A 26891-nucleotide genomic window follows, 5' to 3' on the forward strand; every position below is an offset into this window, starting at 1 on the left:
CACCATGCCCAGCTGATTTTTGTATTTTTGCTAGAGATGGGGTTTCACCATGTTGGCCAGGCTGTCTTGAACTCCTGACCTCAGGTGATCCACCCACCTCGGCCTCCCAAAGTGTTGGGATTACAGGCGTGAGCCACCACGCCCAGCGGTTCTTAGAACTTTCCTCCACTGCCCACTTGCTTGGAGACATTACTTACCAAAGCTTCATATTACTTGTGAAAATTTTGTTCTTCCTTTTCATTAGAGAATTTGCTCCTTATCCCTTCATTTGAAAGTGAAGGTACTACCTCCTTGTGGGAGATGAGTTACAGAGCAGTTATGTGAGCTCATGATTGATCCCTTTTCCAAGAACTAGGGAAATGCAATCCCATCTTTGAAAACAGATCCAATAAAGATAATTATAAGGGGAACAAAAAAGTATTGCAACCTTACTTGAACTCTTGTTACCACCAGTGGGTGGCACCTAAGTCACCCCACCTCAAGTAGAAGGCCTCCTAAGGTGGCCCCCCGCCATTCAGAGGTAGTCACGCGTTCTGTGTGTTTGTGCCTGTGTGCTTTTGAATACAGAGGAGAAATAATTTCCCTCAGGCTGAGTGCTTCCTGTGGTTACTCATAATGTGTGTTGATTTTCAACACATAGTGTACCATAGATGTTAATTGAAAATTCATCATAACTGAATGTTTTTCCTTGTAATACCTACATTTCTAGATCGTTTTGTACATTTTTACTAATAGGACATGGGAATTGCTGGAACCACAGCAGTTGTTCAGACCACTTAGGGAGAGATGACATCTTTCCTAACAGCCTAAATCTATTTTTATTTTATTTTTTATTTTTGAAACCGAGTTTCACTCTTGTTGCCCAGGCTGTAGTGCAATGACACTATCTTGGCTCACTGCAACTTCTGCCTCCCAGGTTCAAGCCATTCTCCTGCCTCAGCCTCCCAAGTAGCTGGGATTATAGGCATGCACCACCATGCCTGGCTAATTTTTGCATTTTTAGTAGAGACAGGGTTTCACCATGTTGGGTCAAGCTGGTCTCGAACTCCTGACCTCAGATGATCCATCTGTCTTGGCCTCCCAAAGTGCTGAGATTACAGGTGAGAGCCACTGTGCCAGAGTATTTTTTATTTTTATTTTTTAAATTTATTTTATTTTATTTTATCGAGGCAGAGGGTCACTCTGTTGCTCAGGCTGGAGTTCAGTGGTGCAATCTTGGCTCACTGCAAACTCTGCCTCCCAGATTCCAAGTGATTCTCCTGTCTCAGCCTCCCGAGTAGCTGGGATTACAGGTGTCCAACACCATGCTTGGCTAGTTTTTGTATTTTTAGTGGAGACTGGGTTTCACCATGTTGGCCAGGCTGGTCTAGAACTCTTTTTTTTTTCTGTAGGTAATTGGGGAATAAGTGATGTTTGGTTACATAAGTAAGTTCTTTAGTGGTGATTTGTGAGATTTTGGTGCACCCAACACCCATGGTCTCGAACCCCTGACCTCAAATGATCCGCCTGCCTCAGCCTTTCAAAGTGCTGGGTTTACAGGCATGAGCCACCATGACTGGCCCTAACAGCCTAAATCTAAAATTACTACCTTGAATATTAACATGATAAATATTTTGAAGGCATTGTTTTTTGCCTTATTCAAGGAAAAAGTTTGAAATAAGTATCTAAGTTTACATATTATTCAGAGTTTTTTAGTGACACAAAAAGCAACCCAAAACCTTAATTGAATAAAAAGCTTCTTAAGAAGCTGAAAGAAGCTAAACATCAACACCGTAAGATATTTGAGTGGACCTAGGGACTGATTAACAGTTAAAGAGAAGAAACGTTTGTCATCCACTATTCTGTGCATGCCTGAGAACTTGCATATACATATTGTACTTTATAAACTTGTACTCATGCAGAGCTGTGGAGTATGGAGGTCAGATTCCAGATGCAGCAGTTAGTCATGTGACCTTGAGCAAATAATTTAACCTCTCTGACATTTAGTTTGTTTATAAAGATTGCATTGGGGGCCAGCCATGGTAGCTCACACCTGTAATCCCAGCACTTTAGGAGGCTGAGGTGGGTGGGTCACCTGAGGTCAGGAGTTCAAGACCAGCCTGGCCAACATGGTGAAACCCCATCTCTACTAAAAACACAAAAATTAGCCGGGTGTGGTGGCGTGTGCCTGTAATCCCAGCTACTTGGGAGACTGAGGCATGAGAATCATTTGAACCCAGGTGTAGGAGGTTGCAGTGAGCCAAAATCCTGTCACTGCACTCCTACCTGGGAGACAGAGCAAGACTCTGTCTTAAAAAGAAAGATTGCATTGGGGATGGTGGGTTGCCAGTGACAGAAATCAGCTAACCTAACAAAAAAGAAAAAAAAAGAAATCGATTAGAAAGATATTCAGTACGTAAAACAAACAAAGGCAGATCCAGAGAACCAGGCAGATCCAGAAAACCAAGCTTTTTTTTTTTTTTTTTTTTTGAGGTGGGATTTTGCTCTTGTTGCAACCTCCACCTCCCAGGTTCAAGCGATTCTCCTGCCTCAGCCTCCCAAGTATCTGGAATTACAGGCATGCACCACCATACCCAGCTAATTTTTTTGTACTTAGTAGAGACGGGGTTTCACCATGTTGGTCAGGCTGGTCTTGAACTCCTGACCTCAGGTGATCCACCCCCTCGGCCTCCCAGTGTGCTGGGATCACAGTCATGAGCCACCGTGCCTAACCTGGAGAACCAAGCTTGATAAAGGACAGGAACCAAGGCAGATTTGGGGACCCAAATACCAGAGCAAATGAACTTTCCTTTGTTAGCTCCACAGTCCGTGGTCCAGGAGACAGAGTCTGATTGGCCAAGCTTGGGGTCAGGTGACCTGTGAATGGGGGAGGGCAGGGCATGTTGGTTGACATTCCTATCCTTACTACCCACAGCAGAGGAAAGGTGATACCTGAAAAGGATATCAAGTCAATTGTAGTGAAATGAAGCTGGATAACCAAAAACCAATAGATGTCACCATATGACTTTTAGGACAGTTTTTATTAAGTGTGTAAAGTACTTGGATTGGCACTTGAGAAATAATAGATTTTTCAATATATGACTGAATCGATTGAGAGGTTGCCTGCTGTTTTGAAAAGGATCCTGCCTGTGATACTCTGCCTCCTAAACTAAATTGTAAGCTTCATGAAGGCAAAGATGCTGGTATTTATTAGGTTGGTGCAAACGTAACTTGCAATTGCTTTTGCACCTACCTAATAAATCTTTAAGTTCTCCACACATTAGTTGGTATAAGATGTTGTGGGCTTTTTCTCCAGAACACCTGTGACAGAGGGTCTTCACCTGATAATCTATACGCCTAGAGATGTGCTCAGGTGGCAGCACAAATAAGAAGGTTTGTGGGAAATGAGCAGTTCACGGTGCGCTTGCTCTGATGCCACTCTTGACGGACTGCTCTGGACAGCATGTGGGAATGCAAGGGAGTGAGGCTGTCTTTATGCCTAGGGTAGCCTTGAAGCACCTTACTTTATGAAAGACTGCATTCGTCACAAACTTTGGCATTTGAGAAATGTGTGTGTGCATGCACTTACACAACAAAAACAAGAAATGACCTTTTTCTGTTTTTCTAATTTTTTAAATTTTTTTTTAGGCAGGATCTCACTTTGTCACTCAGGCTGGAATGCAGTGGCATGATCTTGGTTCACTGCAGCTTCAACCTTCTGGGTTCAAGTGATACTCTTGCCTCAGTCCCCCAAGTAGCTGGGACTACTGGCGGGTGCCACCACACCTGGCTGATTTTTTATTTTTATTTTTTGTGGAAACAGAGTTTCGCCATGTTGCCTAGGCTGGTCTCGAACTCCTGAGCTCGAGTGATCCTCCTGCCTTGGCCTCCCAAAGTGCTAGGATTGCAGACGTGAGCCACTGCGCGTGCCCGGCCTGTTTTTCTAAAATTAAATTCAGTTGAAGTGACCATCACCAAGCTTCATGACAAGTTCAAGTTCAATGTCAGATCATTTTGGTGTCCCTTGCCTGTGTCCTTCCCACTTAAGATCATGTGCACCACACCCCACCCCAGCCCCCATCCCAGGGCTTATAGGCAGTCCAGTGAAATGAACCCCGACCAGTATTAGTGACTGGTGCCCCTGGCCCTTGGCCAAACAGCCCTGCTGACTGCCCTTTTCCTACCCCTGAACACCTGGGTAAAGGTCCTGCGCAGAGGTTACCTGGTACTCATCCTCCCACACATACAGCCTTGACGATCCTAGCTTTTGAGGCCTCTAAGAGCTCCTCAGTCAAGAGGTACACAGGACCCCATCTTTAAGCAAACCAGCCTCTCCCTTCTGTCTACAAGGATCTACCCACTGTTAGCATCAGGGCCCTCTTCCCTTCAATGTTTATTGTTTTGTTTTGTTTCATAATTTAACTAAGAGCTTTATGGAGGTATAGTTCACATACCATGCAATTTTTCCATGTAAACTGTAGAATTCAGTAGTTTTTAATATATTCACAGAGTTATGTCACTATTACAGCAATTTTAAAGCATTTTTATCACCCCTAAAAGAAACCCTGTACCCATTACCAACCACTTCCATGCCTCACCCCACCACCCCTGCTCCCAACCCTAAGAAATCAAAAATCCATTTGCTGTCTCTGTGGATTTGCCTATTCTGGACATTTCATATAAATGGGCTCTTACACTCTATGGTCTATTCTGATTGGCATCTTTTACTTAGCATAATGTTTTCAGGGCTCACCCATGTTGTAGCATGTTGTATATTCCACTTTATGGCTGAATAATATTCCACTGTACGGATATACTGAATTATATTTCTCCTTTCATCTGTCTTTTAAAATTTTTTAAAACATATATATATGTTTTTATATATGTTTTTTAACATATATATGTCAAAAACATATATATAACTATATATTATATATTTTTATGCAAAGATTTTCTAAATTTTATTTTAATTTTTGAAATGAAGTTTCACTGTTGTTGCCCAGGCTGGAGTGCAATGGTGTGATCTCGGCTCACTACAACCTCCACTTCCCGGGTTCAAGCAATTCTCCTGCCTCAGCCTTCCAAGTAGCTGGGATTACAGGCACCCGCCACCATGCCCAGCTAATTTTTTTGTATTTTTAGTAGAGATGGGGTTTCACCATGTTGACCAGGCTGATCCACCTCAGGTGATCCACCTGCCTCGCCCTCCCAAAGTGCTGGGATTACAGGCATGAGCTACTGCACCTGGCAGATTTTCTAAATTTTAAATGCTGGTCAATTAAAACAAACACAATGTCCGACAGAGGACACAAAATTGTGGTTAAGACTAAATGCTGAGTCCAGGTGCTGTGACTGACATCTATAATCCCAGCACTTTGGGAGGCCAAGGTGGGAGGATCACCAGAGGTCAAGAGTTCAAGACCAGCCTGGCCAACATTGCAAAACCCCGTCTCTACCAAAAATACAAAAAATTAGCTGGGCGTGGTGGCACACACCTGTAATCCCAGCTACTCGGGAGGCTGAGGTGGAAGGATGGCTTGAGCCTGGGAGATGGAGGAGATCGTGCCACAGCATTCCAGCCTGGGCAACAGAGTGAGACTCCATCTCAAAAAAAAAAAAAGAGTAAATGCTGAATGTGATCCCTGAGAGATGCGGAGACATGACTAATTTCAGGGAGTCTTCAAAGGGTCAGCTGGAGGGGACACTCACCTGGCAACTCCTGCCCTCTTATTTGGCAGTGCAAAAAGGCTCTTCATCTTTTTGGAGAAGGAAATCCCTGTATCTATGGAAAAGACAAGGGATTTGAAAGGCCCAAGTCTGGAGTCTAAAGCTCTGGATTGGGAAGGAGGTGAAATTCTTCTCATTCTTTGGCTCATGAGTCTGCTGCAGCAGAATAAAAACAAACCCCAGGCTGATGCCTACATCAAATTACTGCTAAATTGTCCTGCAAATTACTGTAGCCTAGTTCAGGATAGATTGTGACCTGCTAGCGTGACCTTGATTATGACTGTGACCTCCACCACGGTTGAAAACTGCTGATTTTGTATAAGATGTGCCCTGAGGCCGGGCATGGTGGCTCAAGCCTGTAATCCCAGCACTTTGGGAGGAAGAGGCAGGCAGATCACTTGAGGTCAAGAGATCGAGACCATCCTGGCCAACACGTTGAAACCCGTTGGTGAAACCCGTCTCTACTGAAAATACAAAAAGTAACCAGGCGTGGTGGCAGGCACCTGTAATCCCAGCTACTCGGGAGACTGAGGCAGGAGAATTGCTTGATCCGAGGAGGTGGAGGTTGCAGTGAGCCAAGATCGCGCCACTGCACTCCAGCCTGGGCGACAGAGCGAGACTCTGTCTCAAAAAAAAAAAAAAAAAAAAGATGTGCCCTGAATCCGTGAAGACAAATTTGTGGAACCAAGAAAGAGAAACAGTAATAGTGTGATCTTACGTGGAGAAAACACCCTCGTCATGTAGGTTGGGGAATGGAAAGTATCTAAGTTTATGACAGCAACAGCAAGTGTTTATTGAGTAAATAAGCAGTCTCTGTACTACTGCCCACTTTTCATTTTGTTTTGCCCGTGACCATGAAGGAAGTGGGTATTTTTTAAAAGGAAAGAAATGAATAGAACTCAGCATCGGTGTAGTGCTTGGTGTTTGCAAAGAGGTTTCAAATGCATCTCACAGTCTGAGCCTGTGAGAATAGGCGTTTTCACCTGTTTTACAAATGAGGCATTTATATCATTGAGACATAGAAGAGGAGAAATTACTTGATTAAGGTATTCCACCAAAAGGACCTATAACTGAAATCTGTATCTTTGATTCTAAGTACCCCATCTTTTCCACAGTGACAGTGCTTTCCAATCCTCTCTCCAGTACTCTCCAATTTTGTTGTATCTAAGTAAAAAGTATAGATATTTTTGAACTTAATACCATGTTTAAGTTTATATTGATATTCCCCACATAGAAAACAATAAAAGGAAATGATGGTTCCCAAGGTGTTTTGGTATTTTTTACATTCTTTGGTTGAGTCTCAACACCAATAATTAATAATTGGGAGCAAGTGTGCCTGTGAATTACTGCAAGTAGAAACTCTATATATGTCATTAATTCTTACAACAGTCTTACAAGGTAGGTATTACTCATTATTATTATTAATTCCTATTTTAGAGTTGAGGGAAATAAAGCTCAGAAATTTAAATACCTAGCTAAAGCTAGTATGTTTCTGAGTTAGGATTTAAGCCCAATTTTGTAAAACACTAAGATGATTTATTATTATTATTATTATTATTATAATGCTGCCTTCCAGAAAATGTGTAGCTCCTTGGAAGTTATTGAATTTTGGAGTCGTCAGCTGGATACATTTGGATATTTTAAGAATGAAGTTACCTGCTAGGACTACACACCGTCTTTATTAAAGCTTTGTGCAAAACCAGGTGCTACAGTAGATGCTCTTTCTTTGCATCTTTCCTTTAGGTCTGTCAGTTTGTCGTCTCTGTCAATGGGCTTAACGTCCTGCATGTAGACTACCGGACCGTGAGCAATCTGATTCTGACGGGCCCACGGACGATTGTCATGGAAGTCATGGAGGAGTTAGAGTGCTGAGCTCCTGGGCCTCCCAGCCCTCCAGCGGCCTGTGGGTGATCGAAGCCAGAATGACACAAAGCAATGCAATGGCAAGATTTCCATGCAAATGGATGGTTTTGGACATACGAATCTTCTCCGCACATACATGTCTAAAGTTGAGTTTTATACACTGAATGTGGAAGAACCGGGTATCATATCTTTTTTAAAAAATGTCAGTGTAGAAAACATTTGGGAAACCGTTTTCCTACATGATAGAACTGCCTTACTAGATTTCTATTTGTAGTTCTCATTCATTGTTTTTTATCTTAGTTTGCATTGTTTTGTATCTTAGTGTGTTGAAATGCTTCTCTAGCACAAACAGCCACATCTAAAGTCCCCTTCCTCAGAGTCAATAGAGTAGTTGTTAAAGGTTTTAAATTGTACTTTCTCCAAAATTAGCATGCAACTATTTAATAGGGAGTCTAGATTTCACCAAGATTCAAATCAAAGCAACATTTAAAGGAATAAGACCTGCTCACTAGCATTTTCAAGGGGATTCTAAAGCATTCAAGTGCTTAAAAGCCATAAAAGATGACTTCTTAATTCCTGCCTTTAGTGTCAACTTTTAAGTTAATACAGGTTTCAATTGTGGCATTAGCAAAAAAAAAAAAAAAAAAAAAAAAAGAAACAAACAAAAAAAACTTTGTGATGCTATGGGTGGGGGTAGTTAGAGAGAGACTACATAAAATTGTGTGCCCCTATTTTCTTTCTGATCCTAAATCATTTTGTTTTATAAATCAGCTATAGCATCTTTCTAGAATTAATCCTGAATATGTTGAATGTTAAAATAGAGAAGTTTGTATATACACATTATTAAAAATCAACCCTTCTGGCAAGATTTCACTTTGAAGGTGTCTGTTTTTAAAGGAAGTCTAAAACTTTGCTGATACGTGATAAAACTTGAACTCTAAGTTGCCTCCTTAGCCTGAATTTTTACTAGCTTTCTAGGGTAACATATTCTAAGGACATGACATGCTGCTTATCTGGGGGGATTATTTTTCACCAAAATGATCATCTTGTGTTGTAACTTTTCAGCTCACTTGTATATATGCATGTTTTCATTTTTGGTCTAGAAAATAGTGCATTTTGGGGCTTGGTGTGCAGAGGAAATTCCTCAAAGTGCCAAATTAGGGAGTCAGGGAATAGTAAATTCTTCATTCCAAATAATGGATCTGAATTATGAGGTTAATTTTTTATCATGCATTAACAAAATAAAATATGAGAATTGTACCACAGTCATTTTTTTCATTATGTTATCATAATGTATACGTACTGGTGGAATGGACCTACCATGCTAAATATGTTATATATATATATTTCTGGTAATCCAACTTTTCTGATTTGTAGCTTTAGTCAAGAATAGGATTTTGGAGTGACAGAGAATGTCTTAACAGTAATACTGTTGATATACATTTGAGAAATACTGTCACCTCTGTGTGGGTGTGCATTTGTATGGTATGGCAGACTGTGCATTTAATATATATGATATCCTTTAACTCTCATTACAACCTTGCAAGGTAGATATTAGCATCCACATTTTTCAGATGTGGAAGGTAAGTCAGAGCAAGTTTTAAAATGGTCTGTAAATTCACACGGCTGCAGGAACTACTAAGTGAAATAGACTGACTGTAAACACAGTTTAACGCTAAATCCCGTGTTACTCCCCTCAACTTTTCCTCATTTAAGGACCTTATATTGAGGGTTTATTCTGAGCCAGGCTCTGTGCTAAGACTTTACGCCATTTGTCCTTATTGACCTATGAAGTCAATAAGGTCATTATCTCCATTTTACAAATGAGGAAACTGACTTGTAAAGTGGTTAGTCATATGCCCAAGGCCACAAAACTAATAAAGTGGGAAACTTTACCACTGGCTTAAAAAGTTTTTTATAGCATCTTTAAAAGATGAGTCTTAAATGCTTTCTGTGCTCAGGTATTCATTAAGTGACAAAAGAAGAAGGAACACCTTTCGAGAAATGGTATCTCCTTTTGAGAAATGGTGTCTTCTTCTTGCCTGCTTTACCCATTATCTTGGACCCTGGCATAATAGAACTTCCCTTTACCCAACCCTAAGCACCAGAGAAGCATCTCTCTGTATCTATTGCACACAAATCTCCTCTTGGCCGTGAGGAAGGAAGGAAAGAAGGGAGACAGGATTTCCTTCTTTGGTTCCCTTCACCCTAGGTTCAAAAGCCAAAGGTCATGGGAGCTTTCCCTTAGCTACTCCTCCAGCCCACCCCTGACATCTTTACATAGCAATTAAAATGACTACCCTTACTTCCCTGGGGACCCTGTCTCACCCCCTCCAGCCTTTGCACACATACTTTCTTCTTCGTGGACAGAAGAATGTTCTGTCTTACTGTTTCCTGGAAAATTCTTTCTTCATGTAAATTCCCTTTAGAAATTGTCTCCTCTGAGAAGCCTTCACCGGCTCCCCAGTTCTAGGATTGATGCCTCTTCTCTAAATTTACATGGATCCTTAAGTCCTCCCTGTGCCCCATTAGAGCACTGATGACATTTACTTTGAAATTCCCCTGTTACATGTCTGTTTGCCTAAGTAGACTCTAAACATCTGCAGAACAGGGGCTGTGTCTTAGTATCCAGGGTATTTTCTTCACCTAGCACAATTCCTGCCACAGAGTAGTGTGTCAGCTCTCCACTGTTGTCTAAAAACCCACCTCAAGGGTGGGGCGCAGTGGCTCATGCCTGTAATCCAGCACTTTGGGAGGCTGAGGCAGGTGGATCATTTGAGGCCAGGAGGTCAAGACCAGCCTGGTCGACATGGTGAAACCATGTCTCTATTAAAAAGTAGAAAAATTAGCTGGGTGTTGTGGCATGCACCTGTAATCCCAGCTACTCAGGAGGCCGAGGTGGGAGAATCACTTGAACTCACCAGGCGGAGGCTGCAGTGAGCCAAGATAGTGCCATTGCACTCCAGCTTGGGCAATAGAGTGAGAGTCCAGCTCAAAAAAATAAATAAGTAAATAAAAAATAAAAACCCAGCTGGGCACAGTGGCTCATGCCTGTAATCCCAGCACTTTGGGAGGCCGAAGTGGGTGGATCACTTGAGGTCAGGATTTCGAGACCAGCCTGGCCAACATGGTGAATCCCCATTTCTACTAAAAATACAAAAAATAAGCTGGGCGTGGTGGTGCACGCCTATAATCCCAGCTACTTGGGAGGCTGAGGTGGGAGAATTGCTTGAACCAGGAGGTGAAGGTTGCAGTGCGCCAAGATTGTGCCACTTCACTCCAGACTGGGCAACAGAGTGAGACTCTGTCTCAAAAAAATAAATAAATAAAAATAAAAAAATAACAACAAAAACACATCTCAAATCATGACTTAAAAAAAAAAAAAAAACAAACCTACCTCCAATAATGGCCTTTAGCAACACCATTTATTTGCTTATAATCCTGTGGGCTGGCAATCTGGGCAGAGCTCTGCCGGTGTGATCCACCACTGCTCCATGGGTGCCAGTTGGGACTCCACACACCTTTGTGGTTAGTGAGCAGATTGGTTGGAGGCTGATTGACCTTGACTGGCCTCATGTTTGTGTCTCAAAGTTGGCTGGGGCTGTCAGCTGAGATTCCTTAGTTCTACTCCCCATGGCCTTTCCCCATGGCCAGCCCAGGCTGAGATCTGAGATTGAAGACGGTGAGAACAGAAAGTACAAGGTCTTCTCTTGACTTGAAAGCTAGTCCAGAATCAAGGGAAATAAAGCCCACCTTTTGATGGAAGGAGCTTCAAAGAATTTGTAGTCATTTCCAATCCACAAAGAGTAGGTACTCACTATTTGTTGAATAAAGTCCTAAGAGTAGGTACACACTAAGCGTAGGTACCCACTATTTGTTGAATAAAGCCCTATCGAAAGCTTTTTAGCTATCCAGATGCAAATTACTGGCCACCCTTTGGGCAGAATTATAAAATTCTACCCAAAAGTCTACCAAATTACTCATACTTGTAAAATTCTACCAAATTACTGGCCAACTTTTGGGTAGAATTGTACAATTAAGTTGTGAATAAAGCTTATTGCCTAATAAGAACTTCCAAGTCAGAGAATCCCAAAATGATTGTGCTACACAGGGCCACATAGAGCACAGCTTTGTCTTTTTTATTTTTTGAGATGGAGCCTCGCTCTGTTGCCCAAGCTGGAGTGCAGTGGCGCAATCTTTGCTCAAGACAACTTCTACTTCCCAAGTTCAAGCAATTCTGTTTGAGCCTCCTGAGTAGTGGGACTACAGGCATGTGCCACCATGCCCCATTTTGTATTTTTAGTAGAGACGGGGTTTCACCAGGTTGGCCAGGCTGGTCTCTAACTCCTGACCTCAAATGATCTGCCTGCCTTGGCCTCCTATAGTGCTGGGATTATAGGCATGAGCCACCATGCCTGCCTGCTTCGTCTTTTCACTGGGCTAATGAAGATACAGGTGTGGAATGGTTTCATGGCATGCCCAACCTCATGAGGCTTGTTGGGTCAGAGCCTGTGCCAGATGCCAGTCTTCTGCCTTCCAGTCTTATAGTTGTTACACTATAGCCTTCTGCAGTGGATGGTAATGTGGCCAAAATAAGCCTTTGGTTTTGGAGTATTCATAAGCTGAAAGTGGGGCCATGTACCTTGACGCTGGGGGAATATATTTTAATTGACTCAAGCCTTTCGTTGCTGAATATCTTTAAAAAAAAAAAAAGTATTTTGCCTGATATTTTCACAATTGTTCTGCTTGAAATGTAAAATTCCAATTTCTAAATGTAATACCAAGATTTATCCTAAATTAACAATAAGCAGTGTTTCTAATAGCTTTTATTTCATATATATGTGTGTGTGCCTAATCTTCAAATAGGAAAGTGTATTGTGCATGAGGTTTCACTCACTGAGAACCTCTGAAATGTCTTTATTTGCCCCCTTTAAAAGAAACCATGATTTCCAGGCATTTGTGTTTATGTTTTTGCTATGGAGATGAAAGTAGTTTCTGTTTCTTCATTAGCATAGGATGTGCACATTGAAAGCCATGTTCCCTTGTAGAAAGAAAAATGCTGTTGCCTTTTGGGTTGATTCTATTGTCTGATGTTTTATTAATCTCTGTGAAATAATTGTGTAAATTAATATAGAGACTAGTTGAGAAACGGTGGATAACATGAAGAAGATACCCATTTTTGCATAGATCAGATGTGATCAGCTTCACACTATCATGTGAAAGGTGGCTGCATCGGAGAGACAGGAATTAATATTAAAAATGTTTTCTATTCAGACTGGTATCTTACATTTCCAAATATTATTTTCTTTTGAATATGCGGTATAAGTAATCTGCTGTAAGTCCTATTTTAGGTTGGGTGCAGTGGCTTACGCCTGTGATCCCACCATTTTGGGAGGCTGAGACCAGGAGTTTGAGACCAGCCTAGGCAACAGAGTGAGACCCCATCTTTACAGAATGTAAGTAATTAGCCAGGCGTGATGGCACATGCCTGTAGTCCTAACTGCTTGGAGGCTGAGAAGGGAGGATAGCTTGAGCCTGGGAGGTTGAGGCTGCAGTGAGCTGTGATCACACCACTGCACTTCAGCCTGGACAATAGAGCAAGACACTATCTTGAAAAAATAAAAAGACCAGTTTTAAACTGATGATAATTACTATTCTCTCCTGTTGACTATTAATCTTGTTTCATTTTTATTATAAATAAATCAGAATGACTAAAACATTTCAATTTTGCTAGTTGACTGAAATGTATTGATGTAGTTGGCCATGGTTTTACTCACTTAAGGCAGAATTTCAGGTGTAACATGTTTTTTCTTCAGTTCAGTACCAAAAGGACAAATCTGCCATGTACCAAAATGAAACTTGTCATCAAAGACAGCATATGGTATTGTCAAATGCATTAATAAATAATAAAGATACTTAATATATATCTTTATTTTAAAATTATGTTGAGATTTACTTGCTTCTCTTATGAAAATGTATACCATAATACTTAAAATTATTGTATGAAAACACATAGGTGTATAGCGTGAAATAAATGCTTACTTTTTTTTTTTTTTGAGATGGAGTCTTGCTCTGTCACTAGGCTGGAGTGCAGTGGCATGATCTCGGTTCAGTGCAATCTCCGCCCCCCGGGTTCAAGCAATTCTCCTGCCTCAACCCATTGAGTAGCTGGGACGCACCACCACGTCCAGCTAATTTTTTGTATTTTTAGTAGAGACAGGGTTTCACCATGTTGGCCAAGATGGTCTCTATCTCTTGACTTTGTGATCTGCCCTCCGCGGCCTCCCAAAGTGCTGGGATTACAAGTGTGAGCCACTGCAGCTGGCCCACAGTTTTTAAAATAATGACTTTAGGGTTTCAGATTTTCCTGTCTTTCAAAACAAATTAGCCATTTTTTATCCTAAGAAAGGGTTGCATTATAAAGCTGACCTACTACTAGCTTATCAGAAAAAACACATGGGTCTCATATCTGATTCTCCTATGTAGCCAAAAGTGCCATTTGTAAGTCTACTTAATGATGGATATTTTCTGAAGATCTTTTGCCTGGAAAACAAATAGTGCATTAAAAAGCTTTTTTGGTACTCTGCTGGATTCAGAATTATTTTCTCCCTACCTAGGTCAGTATTGATGGGTATAACAGAATATTCTATGTGGAAAAATACTGTGTGATTGTCTGCTACTCTGGGAGAATGTTAAATTTTTTCCCGATATTTCATGTGTGTATGGGTTACTGTAAAGTATTGGGGTGAGAGGTTATTCAGACTACACTCAACATTAACCAAAAATATTTTTGAACTTTCTGTAATTTATTCACTCACTCATTCATTCTTTCATTCAGGAAACCTTACTGAGGACTGGGGTTGTGCTGGACATTGTATACAGGCACTATGAATAAAAAATGAGTAGACATGCCCTTGGACCCAGATAATCCTTCGAGAGTCACCTTTTAGCCTGAATCCTAGAATTCTCCACATATAGGAGGAAATAAAAAATCATGGTGTTAAAACAGGTGGCTTAATGCTAGAAAACTCTATCCAACCCGAGCACCAGAATACAGATAATAATTTACACTTACCTGTATTCTTTTTCCCAGCCACTTTTCCTCATCCAAGGAAAACACAGTGATGAACATTGAGTTTATAAGTTTCTTGCTTTTTTTGTTCCTAAGGGTTGTTTATGTTTTTACAAAATGAACTTCATTAAAACAGCACCAAGTTTTATATAATCTTCTAGGACTTGGTTGTTTTCATCCAGTATTAATATTATTAAGTTTCTTTCAGATGTTTGTGTATAGTTGTGATTCATTCATTTATCACAGCTTCATAAATTTCCAGACCACCAATTATTTATCTGTTTTCTTGTCTATGGGCTTTTGGGTGGTTTCCATTTTTGTTGTCATAAGTGGGGTTACTGTGAACATTCTCATAGCATCTCCCGGGGGTCCAAGTGAAGGAGTTTCCCTTAGGAATCCACTTAGGAGAAAAATTGCTGAGTCGTAAGGAATGTGAATGCTCAGCTTTACAAAGTCACATCTAACTAGCCTCCAAATTGGTTGAAGTAAAACATAAAAGTGATGCATAGGCTGGGCGCGGTGGTTCATGCCTGTAATCCCAGCACTTTCGGGAGGCCTCAAGTGACTCAGGTGGGTCGCTTGAGGTCAGGAGTTCGAGACCAGCCTGGCCAACAGGGTGAAACCCCGTCTCTATTAAAAATACAAAACTTAGCCAGATGTGGTGGCGGGCGCCCGTAGCCCCAGCTATTCGGGAGGCTGAGGCGGGAGAATCGCTTGAACCAGGAGGAAGAGGTTGCAGTGAGCTGAGATTGGACCACTGTACTCCAGCCTGGGCGACAGAGTGAGACTCCTTCTAAAAAAAATTAAAAAGTTGGGCGGGGGGGGGGAGATGTATAGTAATCAATATCTTATCCAACACTTGAGATTTGAAACTTCTTAATTTTGATCAAATGGGTGTTTATTTTGTCATTGATACTAAGGATTCTACATTGCTGCAAAGCTAGTAAACTTGAAAGCACAGAAACCCTAAGAAGTAGTTTGCCATCCTAACTTACTACATCACTGTCTTTATAATACCCAGGATGTCTTGAAACGTTTATCTTACAGCTCTGTGACTAGAGTGAGGCCAGGATTATTAGGAATTGGTGTGACATATTCAGGAACATGCAACAAATGATTTATTAAGTGCCTGCTATGGCCAGTCACTTAATGTTTGGCCAACAGCAGTAAGTAAGACAGATCCCTTTCTTTATGAAGTTTGCATATTATTGGGGGAGACAGACAATAAGTATGTTATATAAATAAAATAATTAATTTTAGATAGGGGTAAGTGCTAAGGAGTAAATGAATCCAAATGAGTGATAGAGAATGACCAGGCTTCATCTGAGAGGTGAATGAAAAACGGGGCTTCTGGGTCTCCGATTCCAACAAGGCACCATTCACATTACAGTCTATAAGAACCGCACCTTCTGAGTTATGGAGGGCAACAGCCCTGAGCAAAAGCCTCTGCAAACCTGATGTTCTGAGTTAATGTCTAAAATATGGGAATGAGCCAGCCCTAGAGAAATCTGGAAGAAGAGCACTGCAGGCAGAGAAAACAGGAAGTCTAAAGGAACCAAGGGTATAAAGGTCATTGTGGTTACGAGCGTGGGCTCTGAGAACATAAAGTCCAGGTTCAGGCCAGGCACGGTGGCTCACACCTGTAAACTATGGGAGGCTGAGGCGGGTAGATCACCTGAGGTCAGGAATTCGAGACCAGCCTGGCCAACATGGTGAAACCCCATCTCTACTAAAAATACAAAAATTAGGCCAGGCATGGTGGCTCTCACCTGTATTCCAAGCACTTTTTGGGAGGCTGAGGTGGGTGAATCACGAGGTCAGAAGTTTGAGACCAGACTGGCCAACATGGTGAAACCCCGTCTCTACTAAAAATACAAAAAATTAGCTGGGTGTAGTGGCGGGCACCTGTAATCCCAGCTACTCGGGAGGCTGAGGCAGGAGAATCACTTGAACCCGGGAGATGGAGGTGGCAGTGAGCTGATATCACTCCATTGCACTCCAGCCGGGGTGACAGAGTGACTCTGTCTCAAAAAAAACAAAAACAAACAACAAGAACAAAATACAAAAATTAGCCAGGAGCAGTGGCAGGCACCTGTAATCTCAGCTACTCCGGAGGCAGAAGCAGAAGAATTGCTTGAACCCAGGAAGTGGAGGTTGCTGTGAGCTGAGATTGCACCACTGCACTCCAGCCTGGGCAACAGAGTGAGACTGCGTCTCAAAAACAAAATAAATAAATGAAGTCCAGGTTCAGATTCCTGCTGTAACACAGGAGCACATCCAGTTACTCAACCTCACCAGGCATCAGTTTCCTTATGTGTAAAAGGGGATAACAGTACCTACTCCATTTGACTACTGTGAAGGTTAAATTGGATGATGCGTGTAAAATGCTTATCCCTGTCTCTGACCCGTAATAGCTAATCAACAATTGAATGTTTTTCTTGTTTTCATACCTACTAAACAAAAGAGAAAATGCACTCTGGAGAAGTGATTTGCCCCCAAACTCATACCAACTAATGTGTAGCTGGGACTGAAATGCATGCTCAGAAATTCTCAGTCCAGTGCTTTTTATCCGCACATCTTTCTGCATCTCAGTTTTCTCATTTTTAAGTGGAATAATAATCTCATATGAAGTATTATAGTAATCTGTTATTAAGGCTAATGAATTGATACATGTAAAGCTTTAGTACAGTATCTGGCACACAGTAGGTGCTCCAATAACTGTAGGTATTGTTATTACTAATACTATATTATGTTAATTACCTGTCTTCTTGGCAGGCCCACACAAATGCACAAGAACATTACATTGTCTATACATTTACATCTTCACCGGCAATATGCATTTGAGCTGTTCTAATTATCATAAGACAATAATACAAGTGTGATATGGTTTGTCTCTGTGTTTACACCCAAGTCTCATCTGAATTTGTAATCCCCACATATCAAAAAAGGGAGGTGATTGGATCATGGGAGTGGTTTCCCCCATGCTGTTCTCGCGATAGTGAGTGAGTTTTCATGAGATCTGATGGTTTTATAAGGGGCTCTTCCCCATTTGCTTTCTCTTCTCCCTCCTGCCGCCTTACGGAGAAGGTGACTGCTTCCCTTTCCGCCATGATTCTGTTTCCTGAGGCCTCTGCAGTCATGCTGAACTGTGAGTCAATTAAACCACTTTCCTTTCTTTATAAGTTACCCAGTCTCGGGTAGTATCTTTATAGCAGTGTGAGAACGGACTAATACACTGGCAATATGCATTTCAGTTGTTTTAATTGTCATAAGACAATAATACGAGTATTAGAAAAATACATATAATAAACTCCATATTCAATTGAGTAAGGTAAAGGAAATCATCCATTCTGTTGCTTTCCCTATATTCCTCAGGTACTGAGAAAGAGATTCACGGGTTGGTAGAAAATGTAGCTCTGCTGGCCAGGCGCAGTGGCTCACACCTTTGGGCAGGCCCAGCACTTTGGGAGGCCAAGGCGGGTGGATCACCTGAGATCGGGAGTTCAAGGCCAGCCTGACCAACGTGGAGAAACCCTCTCTCTACTAAAAATACAAAATTAGCCGGGCGTGGTGACGCATGCCAGTAATCCCAGCTACTCGGAAGGCTGAGGCAGGAGAATCACTTGAACCCAGAAGGCGGAGGATGCTGCGAGCCGAGATCCGCCATTGCGCTCCAGCCTGGATTTCTGGCTGGAAATTGGCAGAAGGCAAAAATAATTTTGCAATGGATCCTTATTCAGCTACCTAGCTTTTAAAACTAGAAGTTATAAGTAAATAACTTCCCAAACAACCTTTAAAACTTAAAATTTCATACAGAATAATTTTAAAACACTGCTTAATATTATCTACTTATTACCTTATCAGACTCTCAGCAGTTTTACAGCCTGTTAGAAAAGCAATCCAAGTAATCAACATTTATGTACTGAGTATTTTATACAGCAAACACTCTTTCTCAGGATATATTGGAGACTTAGTTTTGATGACAAAGGAGGTTCTTTTCCTAAACACACCTTAATTAAGACATTATTTGTCTTTTGAGGGCAGCCTCCTAAGTCTACAGGTTTTAGAGATTCATGCCAGAATTAAGTAAGCAACACCACCCCCTGCGCTTCTGTTAGCACAAGCTTTCTGCGGTCAGAGAGTGGAAGCACAGACTGCTGTCATGTACGTCTGACGAATGCACTGAGCAAAATAAAGGCGTGCTCTGTAAAGAACTTGGCTGAAGTGTCTATTTTCTTAGTTCCAGGACCTGACAACTCTCTTTTTCTTTTGCATGTCATTCTGCTTATGTGAATTTTTCTCTTTGCCTCTTGGGACTCCCTATCTTATACTAAAATGTGCTTTTCTCCCTTGGAGTGAAATACTAAATTTCTTGAAGTCTGAGATGATTGGGTCCACAGAGGCCAATTCATAATCGAAACTTAATATAGGTGGCCACTGACACCTCTTGAGATGCAATCCCAGAGGATGGAAGAGAGAGAGAGGGAAGATGTATGCTCTGTTACCTCAATGTTTGTTGTTGTTTATTTGTTTGTTTTTTGAGACTGAGTCTCCCTCTGTTGCCCAGGCTGGAATGCAGTGGCATGATCTCAGCTCACTGCAATCTCCGCCTCCCAGGTTCAAGCAATTCTCTTGCCTCAGCCTCCCAAGTAGCTGGGATTACAGGCACGTGCCACCGTGCCTGGCTAATTTTTGTATTTTTAGTAGAGACAGGGTTTCACTATGTTGGCCACGCTGGTCTCAAACTCTTGGGCTCAAGCGATCCATCCACCTTGGCGTCCCAAAGTGCTGGGATTACAGGCATCAGCCACCGCACCTGACCGTTACCTCAATTTTGAAAATGTGCGGGTAAGTGTGAGCCCAGATTTTAAAAGATTTGGATATTTCTGCAGCTGTGAAAGGTAAGGAAGCAGAATACTAGCCCCTACTTCTGAACCCAGAAAACACATGGATGGTGTGACCTGGAAATATCAAGACTGGTTAATTATTGAGCAGAGTGTCTCCCAGGTCTGGTATGTAGCAGCAGAAAATGAGGGAAACAAGTGTGAGAAGCTCTAAAGAAGATGGCACTCACCAAATGTCAGACCAGCCTGTCTGTGTTAAAGAAAGAACCCGTTTTTTCAGATTTTTCTGTTGGCCATCCTGGACTACACAAGATGTTAAAAACTTTCCAGTGTTTTCATGCTTCATGTATACCATCTCATGCCATTAAAGTATGTATTATTTTTTATTGTGAGCACAGGACAATCCACTCATTCAATTCCCTACTTACCCATCCACCTTCTTTGCTTTCCTTCTTCTCATCAGTACTTCACACCCTCCCAACTTATTATTTTTGTTTGTTTGTTTTCTACATATTTTCCTGCACACAGTAGGTGCTCACTTCCCAACTTATTACATAAATGGAAATAACAATATGAAATCATAGAACATTTTTTAGATCAGTGACTTTTTTAAATCAGTAAGTGTTCTGTTTTGCTGTGTCCTTATAAACACAGAAACAGTCTTTGAAATAACTCATAGTAAAACCTAATATTTATTGCACTCCAAATATATGCCAGCTCCTCTACTAAATGTTTTCTACAGATAATCTCATTTAATCCTCACAACAAGTCCATGAGGTAGGTTATAATAAAATCCTCTTTTTATAGGCAAGAAACTCAGCTCTCTAGGAAGATTAAGTCAGTGGTACGAGGTCACATACTGGACAAGCCGTGGGGCCAGGCTTGGAACCCAGTCATTGACTACTGAGGGCATCTGCCTCCTAGGACTATCCTGTTTGCCCAGAAGCACAAGGTCACTCATGCACATGCTGGAAGAAGACAATCTAGAGCAAGAGCTTGCTCTTTGGAAGCACCCCACTTTCTTTTTCTTTTGTTGTTGTTTTTGAGACAGAGTCTCACTCTGTCGCCCAGACTGGAGGCAGTGGCACAATATCAGCTCACTGCAACCTCCACCTCCCAGGTTCAAGTGATTCTCCTGCCTCAGCCTCCTGAATAGCTGGGATTACAGGCATGTGCCACCACACCCGACTAATTTTTGTATATTTAGTAGAGATGGGGTTTCACCACGTTGGTCAGGCTGGTCTTGAACTCCTGACCTCAAGTGATCCCCTTGCCTCAGCCTCCCAAAGTGCTGGGATTACAGGCATGAGCCACTGCGCCTGGACCCCACTTTCTCGGTGTTGCTGTTGGAGACCACACCCAGCCCCCTCCTGAGCAGCAGGGATCTAGGGCTCATTCCTGTAACTTGGTGGCTGCCATTACATCCTTGCTTTTCTTCTGCAGGCATTGGTGATTCCACCTGCTTTCCTCTTTCTTCTCAACATCACTACCTGTCATTTGGTTCATTGCTGGGTTTTCCTTGCTCCCAAACTGGGAGTGTAATAGCTTATTTTTCAGATTCCTTTGTAGGTTTTATTCTGGAAACCAAACAAAGACCCTTTGTTTTTATCCATGTATTTTGTTTCATTTCATTAAACACAATGATTGACTCCTTGATTTGCTGGAGACCTTTGCTATGGTAGATATTAAGTTGTAACACCACAGGTGGGCAACCAAAAAGTAACCTGGCAAGTCGTGGAGCTCTAGAGGATTGGAACTACATCAATGAATCCTTATATGCCCAGGGCCTAAAAAGGTCAGCACAAAGCCTCTTGATGAGCATTTGTTAATGAAAGTATATGTTTGTAAACATTTCTGCAAATTTGTAAATATCCCCCGTCCTTCCTGAAATGTTAGTGGGCCTAGAATTGAAGTCTTGCTGAAGTCTGTTTCTTGCCTCCTTTCTCAGATGGCCTGTAAGAGACATTCTACTCTCTTTTCATTCATTCCTGGAAGCGAGCTTGTGTCATCTCTTTCCCTAGGTCTTTCTTAAGATACCCACAAGGCCGGACTGACATCTGGTGGAGGACAGGAGACCTTTAATCTGGTGTCTTTCTTGGAGTTCAGAAGGAAGAAAGTATGGGTTTACCCCAAGGATGGAGGAGAGGCAGAGACCTTTTTTATTTTTTTTTACAAGATCTGAGGTCACTGAACCACCATAAAATGAATCAAGCCAAATCCTCAGGATTCCAGACTCTAGAAAGTTTCTCACTGACAATATCAATAGTTACGGAATGTCTATGATGTGCCACACACATGCTAAGTGTTTTATGTACTGTGAAAGGAAGATATCTTGGGCCCCCCAAATCGCTAAGGAAAACTCAAGCTGGAAACTGCTTAGGGCAAACCTGCCTCCCATTCTATTCAAAGTCACCCCTCCGCTCACTGAGAGAGATGCATATCTGATTGCCTCCTTTGGAAAGGCTAATCAGAAACTCAAAAGGATGTAACCATTTGTGTCTCACCTATCTGTGACCTGGATGCTCCCTCTCCCTTGGAATCTTCCTGCCCTTGCTTTGAGATGTCCTGCCTTTCCAGACCGAACCAATGTACTTCTTACATATGTTGATTGATGTCTCATGTCTCCCTAAAATGTATAAAATCAAGCTGTGCCCCAACCACCTGGGGCACATGTCGCAAGACCTCCTGAGGCTGTGTCATGGATGTGTCCTCAACCTTGGCAAAATAAACTTTCCAAATTAACTGAGACCTGTCTCAGATGTTCTGGTTCATACTACATTATGAAGTATATTACTTACTTTGTGTACATAGTCCCATGTAATCATTTTCTAATACCTCTCACAATGCTTCATCAATTTCACCTTAATTTTTTTTTTTAGACAGTGTTTCTCTGTCGCCAAGCCTGGAGTGCAGTGGTGTGATCTCAGCTCACTGCAACCTCTGCCTCCCGAATTCAAGCTATTCTCCCACCTCAGCCTCCCGAGTAGCTGGGATTACAGGCACCCACCGCCACACCTGGCTAATTTTTGTATTTTTAGTAGAGACGGGGTTTCATCATGTTGACCAGGTTGCTCTCAAACTCCTGTGATGAGATCAACCTCAAGTGATCCACCAGCCTCAGCCTCCCAAAGTGCTGGGATTACAGGTGTGAGCCACTGCACCTGGCCCAATTCCATCTTAAATTTTGATCTTTTACCTCCCCTTTGACCTCCAACATGCAAACAACTAGTCATAAGGTCAGGGCTCTGTATTACAGCTGGACTTTGCACTGACACACATGTGCACACACACACATACACACACTCATACACACACATTTGAAGGAAAAAACGCATTCATCTTAATTCAGGATGTGAGAGTTGCTGCTGTCTTTTAATTCCTGACAACTGCTTCATTCTTGGATGTGTTATGCCTTTCTTATGTAAGTTAGAAGTCCAGAAGAATGTTTTGGAGTTTTTGCTTAGGTGAACGTGTCATCCAGCCAGCTTAGAAAGACTGCCTAGCCAAGTTACTGACTACCCCAAAGTTTTATCAGGAGAGAAAGTAGCTGTGAACAATTCAAGATCATTAGTGCTAGAGCAAAAACAGCTCAATGGCCGTGCATATTTATAGTTGCGTAATACAATGCCCATAATTGTTAGGGGGCTTCCTGATTCCAACTCCCTCCCAGTTGTCTGAAGGGGGAGCAGAATGCACACACCACCCTTTAGCCAATTTCAACCAGGGGCTGAAGTACTCTCTTACTAGTTGGAAATGGCTTCTGTTCACATCAACTACATCATGGATGACTTTGGATGATGTAAACCTCTTAACATGAAAAAGATTAAGTCCAGAAACAAAGAATGCATTGGTTCATCTGGCAACTGGTGAGGTCAGACAATTGGAGGGTCTGTAAGGACTGATTACACTCCTTGCGTGAACAGAGACTGCCTCTCATTTTCCCCCGCTCCTAACCCCTGCCACTCCAAAAAGAATTCTACCACAAAAATAAAAATAGTGCTCACACAAGTTCTCATTCAATACCCTCCTTTTTTTTTTTGGTGGAAACATTTCTTTACAGTTAATGTCTAGACTCTAGATTAAGTTCACGTAAAGCTTCCTTTTTAAAAATTCATGCTCACTAGGAGTTAAAGTTCAAGGCTATTTCCTTTTGATCTCCTTGCCATTTGTTCTCCATGACCACCAACTGACTTTGCCTCTCTTTTACTGTTTCCTTCCCCATTTTTACTCACAATCTGTTATGTCTCCTTATCAGCTTCTGGCAGCCTCTTCCAGCACTCATTGAATGCTGAGCTCTCTCTCTGGGATGCTGGCTACAATGGGGGCAAGCATAAATATGAGTGAGGATGCAAAACTATACATGGAAGCAGCACTGTGGAGCCCATTGGGAGAGGTTGTATCTGCTGGGGGGGTTCATGTAGGATGACAGATGGGAAATACAGCCAAAAGTCAGCACCTGGGCAGCAGAAAGATATATCCACGAGCAAGTCCAGGTGCTGGTATTGGACCTGAATTGGAGATGGAGCCAAAAAACATAATCTACACAATGCATTTGGAGGAAATACATTAGGAGACAAAATGAAAAATGGAAGAGGACAGGGCATGGTCGCTCACATATGTAATCTGAACACTTTGGGAGGCTGAGGCAAGTGGATCACTTGAGACCAGGAGCTGAGACTAGCCTGGCCCATATGGTGAAACCATGCCTCTACTAAAAATACAATAATTAACCAGGCGTGGTGATGCATACTTGTAATCCCAGCTACTCGAGAGGCTGAGGTGGGAGAATCACTTAAATCTAGGAGGCAGAGGTTGCAGTGAGCTGAGATCATGCCACTGCACTCCAGCCTGGGCAATAGAGTGAGACTTCATATCAAAAAAAAAAAAAAAAAAAACACACAAGAAAAAAACAACAACAAAAACACATCTGCAAAACTGTGTGCAGAGTTTCTGGAAAGCTACAGGGCATTATTCTGCTGAAAGACTAAGTTCCAGGTTTACACGGTGACAATGATGGCAGACTTGGAACGTGAATCAGGTGTTTCTGACTTCAGGACTAGTATTTTTGTTCACTACATTTTTCATCAGCTTAGGGCAAAGCACTGAAGGTGCCTCCCGCAAGGGTCAATGCTAAGGTACAAGGACTCAGGATTGAATTATGTATTAGCCTCCAGCTTTTACAGATTAAGGATGTTGGGAAATTAGAGAACCACACTATGAAGCTCTAGAGGGAGTGCTGGAGGGTCAGAGTGGTGAGATGTGCTGTAAATAGGAAAACAAATCATGAGGTCAGAAGCCAAAAGTAGAGAACAGAAGCCAAAAGTAGAGAAAGGGCAGAAGTATAGAGTCACGGAATTTACACTAGGAAAAGGGCACAAGCTGGAGACTGAACCACAGGAGGATGTTAGAAGCCAGCTTTCATGTGATGTGTGTTAAGGGGGCCACCTAGGATAGAGAGGATGCAGCAGGGTAGACTTGAGGCAAGGGATGAGGATGTCAGAGAAACCACCAAAACTTCCTACAAATACTAGCCCAAAATGTCTTTGCCATTATTATGAAAAGTGGAAATGTACAATAGATCAAGACTAGCTCGGCTGGGCGCGGTGGCTCACGCCTGTAATCCCAGCACTTTGGGAGGCCGAGGTGGGCAGATCACTAGGTCAGGAGATCGAGACCATCCTGGCGAACACGGTGAAGCCCCATCTCTATTAAAAATACAAAAAAAAAAAAAATTAGCCGGGCATGGTGGCGGGCACCTGTAGTCCCAGCTACTTGGGAGGCTGAGACAGGAGAATGGCGTGAACCGGGGAGGCGGAGCTTGCAGTGAGCGGACATCGCGCCGCTGCACTCCAGCCTGGGCCTGGGAGACAAAGCAAGACTCCATCTCAAAAAAAAAAAAAAAAGAAGGACTAGCTGAATTATCACTCGGGGTGATAATATTTGAGATTCTTGGTTATTCCAGAAAGATCAACTCCAATTCTTCTGAGCACCAATCATATATATTTTAATTGTTCACTCAACTCTCATTGGTATAGACATACAAATAGCTGGCTATACTATTGAATTATTAAATACACATTGTTGAATATATTTTTCATCCCCCAATACCTATTCCTATTATTTTGCTAACACCTGTATTTTGGGAGCAAATTGCCTCTCCTTCATTTTGTGTAGTTCTTGTGAGATGTCTATCATGGTAGTCCAGTCTCTCCTAGTGAAAATAGTGAGTCCCATACCCAAGCTATACCAATTAACATTCCCTTCCAGGAGTTTGAATTTTCAGCAGAAGAATAGAAAGGTATAGAAAAGAGTTGAAGTTTATTCACCCAGGTGGTTCCCCAGGCCTGTCCTGGTTGCTTTCCTCTCTGAGCATGGCCTTAGAGCCTTTGGATGAAATCTGTGGACGATAGTGGCCTTTGGTGACATAGGGAGTAAAGAACTCACGATTAGGACATGGTGGTTGAGTAAGCTTGGGAGAGCCCACGGTATCAGTTCCACAGAGGAAGTGGAGACCAAGCACCAGACACAGAATCAGGCATCTGCCAAAGAATTCAAGCAAGAGTGCAAGCAATCAGATTCAGAAGGTGTACTGTGGAGAGGATTGCCTGATTCATTCAGAAAGGAGTGGTAGGTCAGTCATAATGTTTCTTGCTTGCGTGTGACAGAAAACCAGCTTGAACCAGTTTTAAGAGAAAAGAAAAAGGCTATATTGCTTTAGTTAACCACATTGCAACAGGAACAATGATTAAATAATTTATCATCCACCTGGGGCACTTCTGAGACTGAAAGAGCTACACTTCTGAGGTAGAAAGTTAATGATTAAGCTGGGATAACAGGTGTAAACTGGGACAAATGGGCCCTGTACCCATTTGGATGTCTTCTCATCCTAGTATAAGGAAGTTATGATGAATAAACCTGAAAGGCTGCCTGCCAGGGGTCTGTCTCTCTCTCTGCCTCTGTCATCTTTCTCTCTGTCTTTCTCTGCCTCTCTCTCTCCCTGTGTGTATGTGCAGCTGACAGAAGCTCTGGGCTCAAATTCTTACAGGTTACCGATTAGAAAGGAAAGCATACTTCTTTTGTTTGCTCCAGTGTAAAATATCTTGTCCAAGAATTCCAAGCAGTCTGACCTACATCACATACTATCCCTGGGCCAATTTCTGTCGATAAGGAGATGGATTCCTAACTTACCATGGGTCTTCTGGGTCATATGTGTTTACTGTGTTGAAGACATAGGAGTCCTGTGAATCAACAGTCCCAATAATTTGGAGCAGCACTTCCTTGAAAGAAAGGCTTTTCTGGAAGACAAAACCATAAATATCCACTCAGGCAGCCTTTTATAGTGTCTCTGCCAAGTCCACTTGCAGTATGGGAACAGTTAAATGTTACATAAAACACTCTGGAGCTAC

At 42.1% G+C, this 26891-nt stretch overlaps 1 protein-coding gene across 3 annotated transcripts in view; it reads left to right on the plus strand.

The window, feature by feature from the left end:
- The window catches only part of DEPTOR (DEP domain containing MTOR interacting protein), a 195414-nt gene extending 173181 nt beyond the window's left edge, over nucleotides 1–22233 (plus strand). Inside the window, exon 9 of one of the 3 annotated variants that reach the window (XM_045398631.3) lies at nucleotides 21507–22233. In XM_045398631.3, the coding sequence (XP_045254566.2) occupies nucleotides 21507–21539 (33 nt within the window). In that variant the 3' untranslated portion in view covers nucleotides 21540–22233. Of the gene's footprint in view, nucleotides 1–7449; nucleotides 10596–21506 lie in introns of those variants that run through there. The other 2 variants (XM_005563995.5, XM_073999357.1) reach the window with 2 other exon arrangements.
- The last annotated feature ends 4658 nt before the right edge of the window (nucleotides 22234–26891 follow it).

The sequence above is a fragment of the Macaca fascicularis genome, chromosome 8 (genome assembly GCF_037993035.2).
Source record: "Macaca fascicularis isolate 582-1 chromosome 8, T2T-MFA8v1.1".
Lineage (NCBI taxonomy): Eukaryota > Metazoa > Chordata > Mammalia > Primates > Cercopithecidae > Macaca > Macaca fascicularis.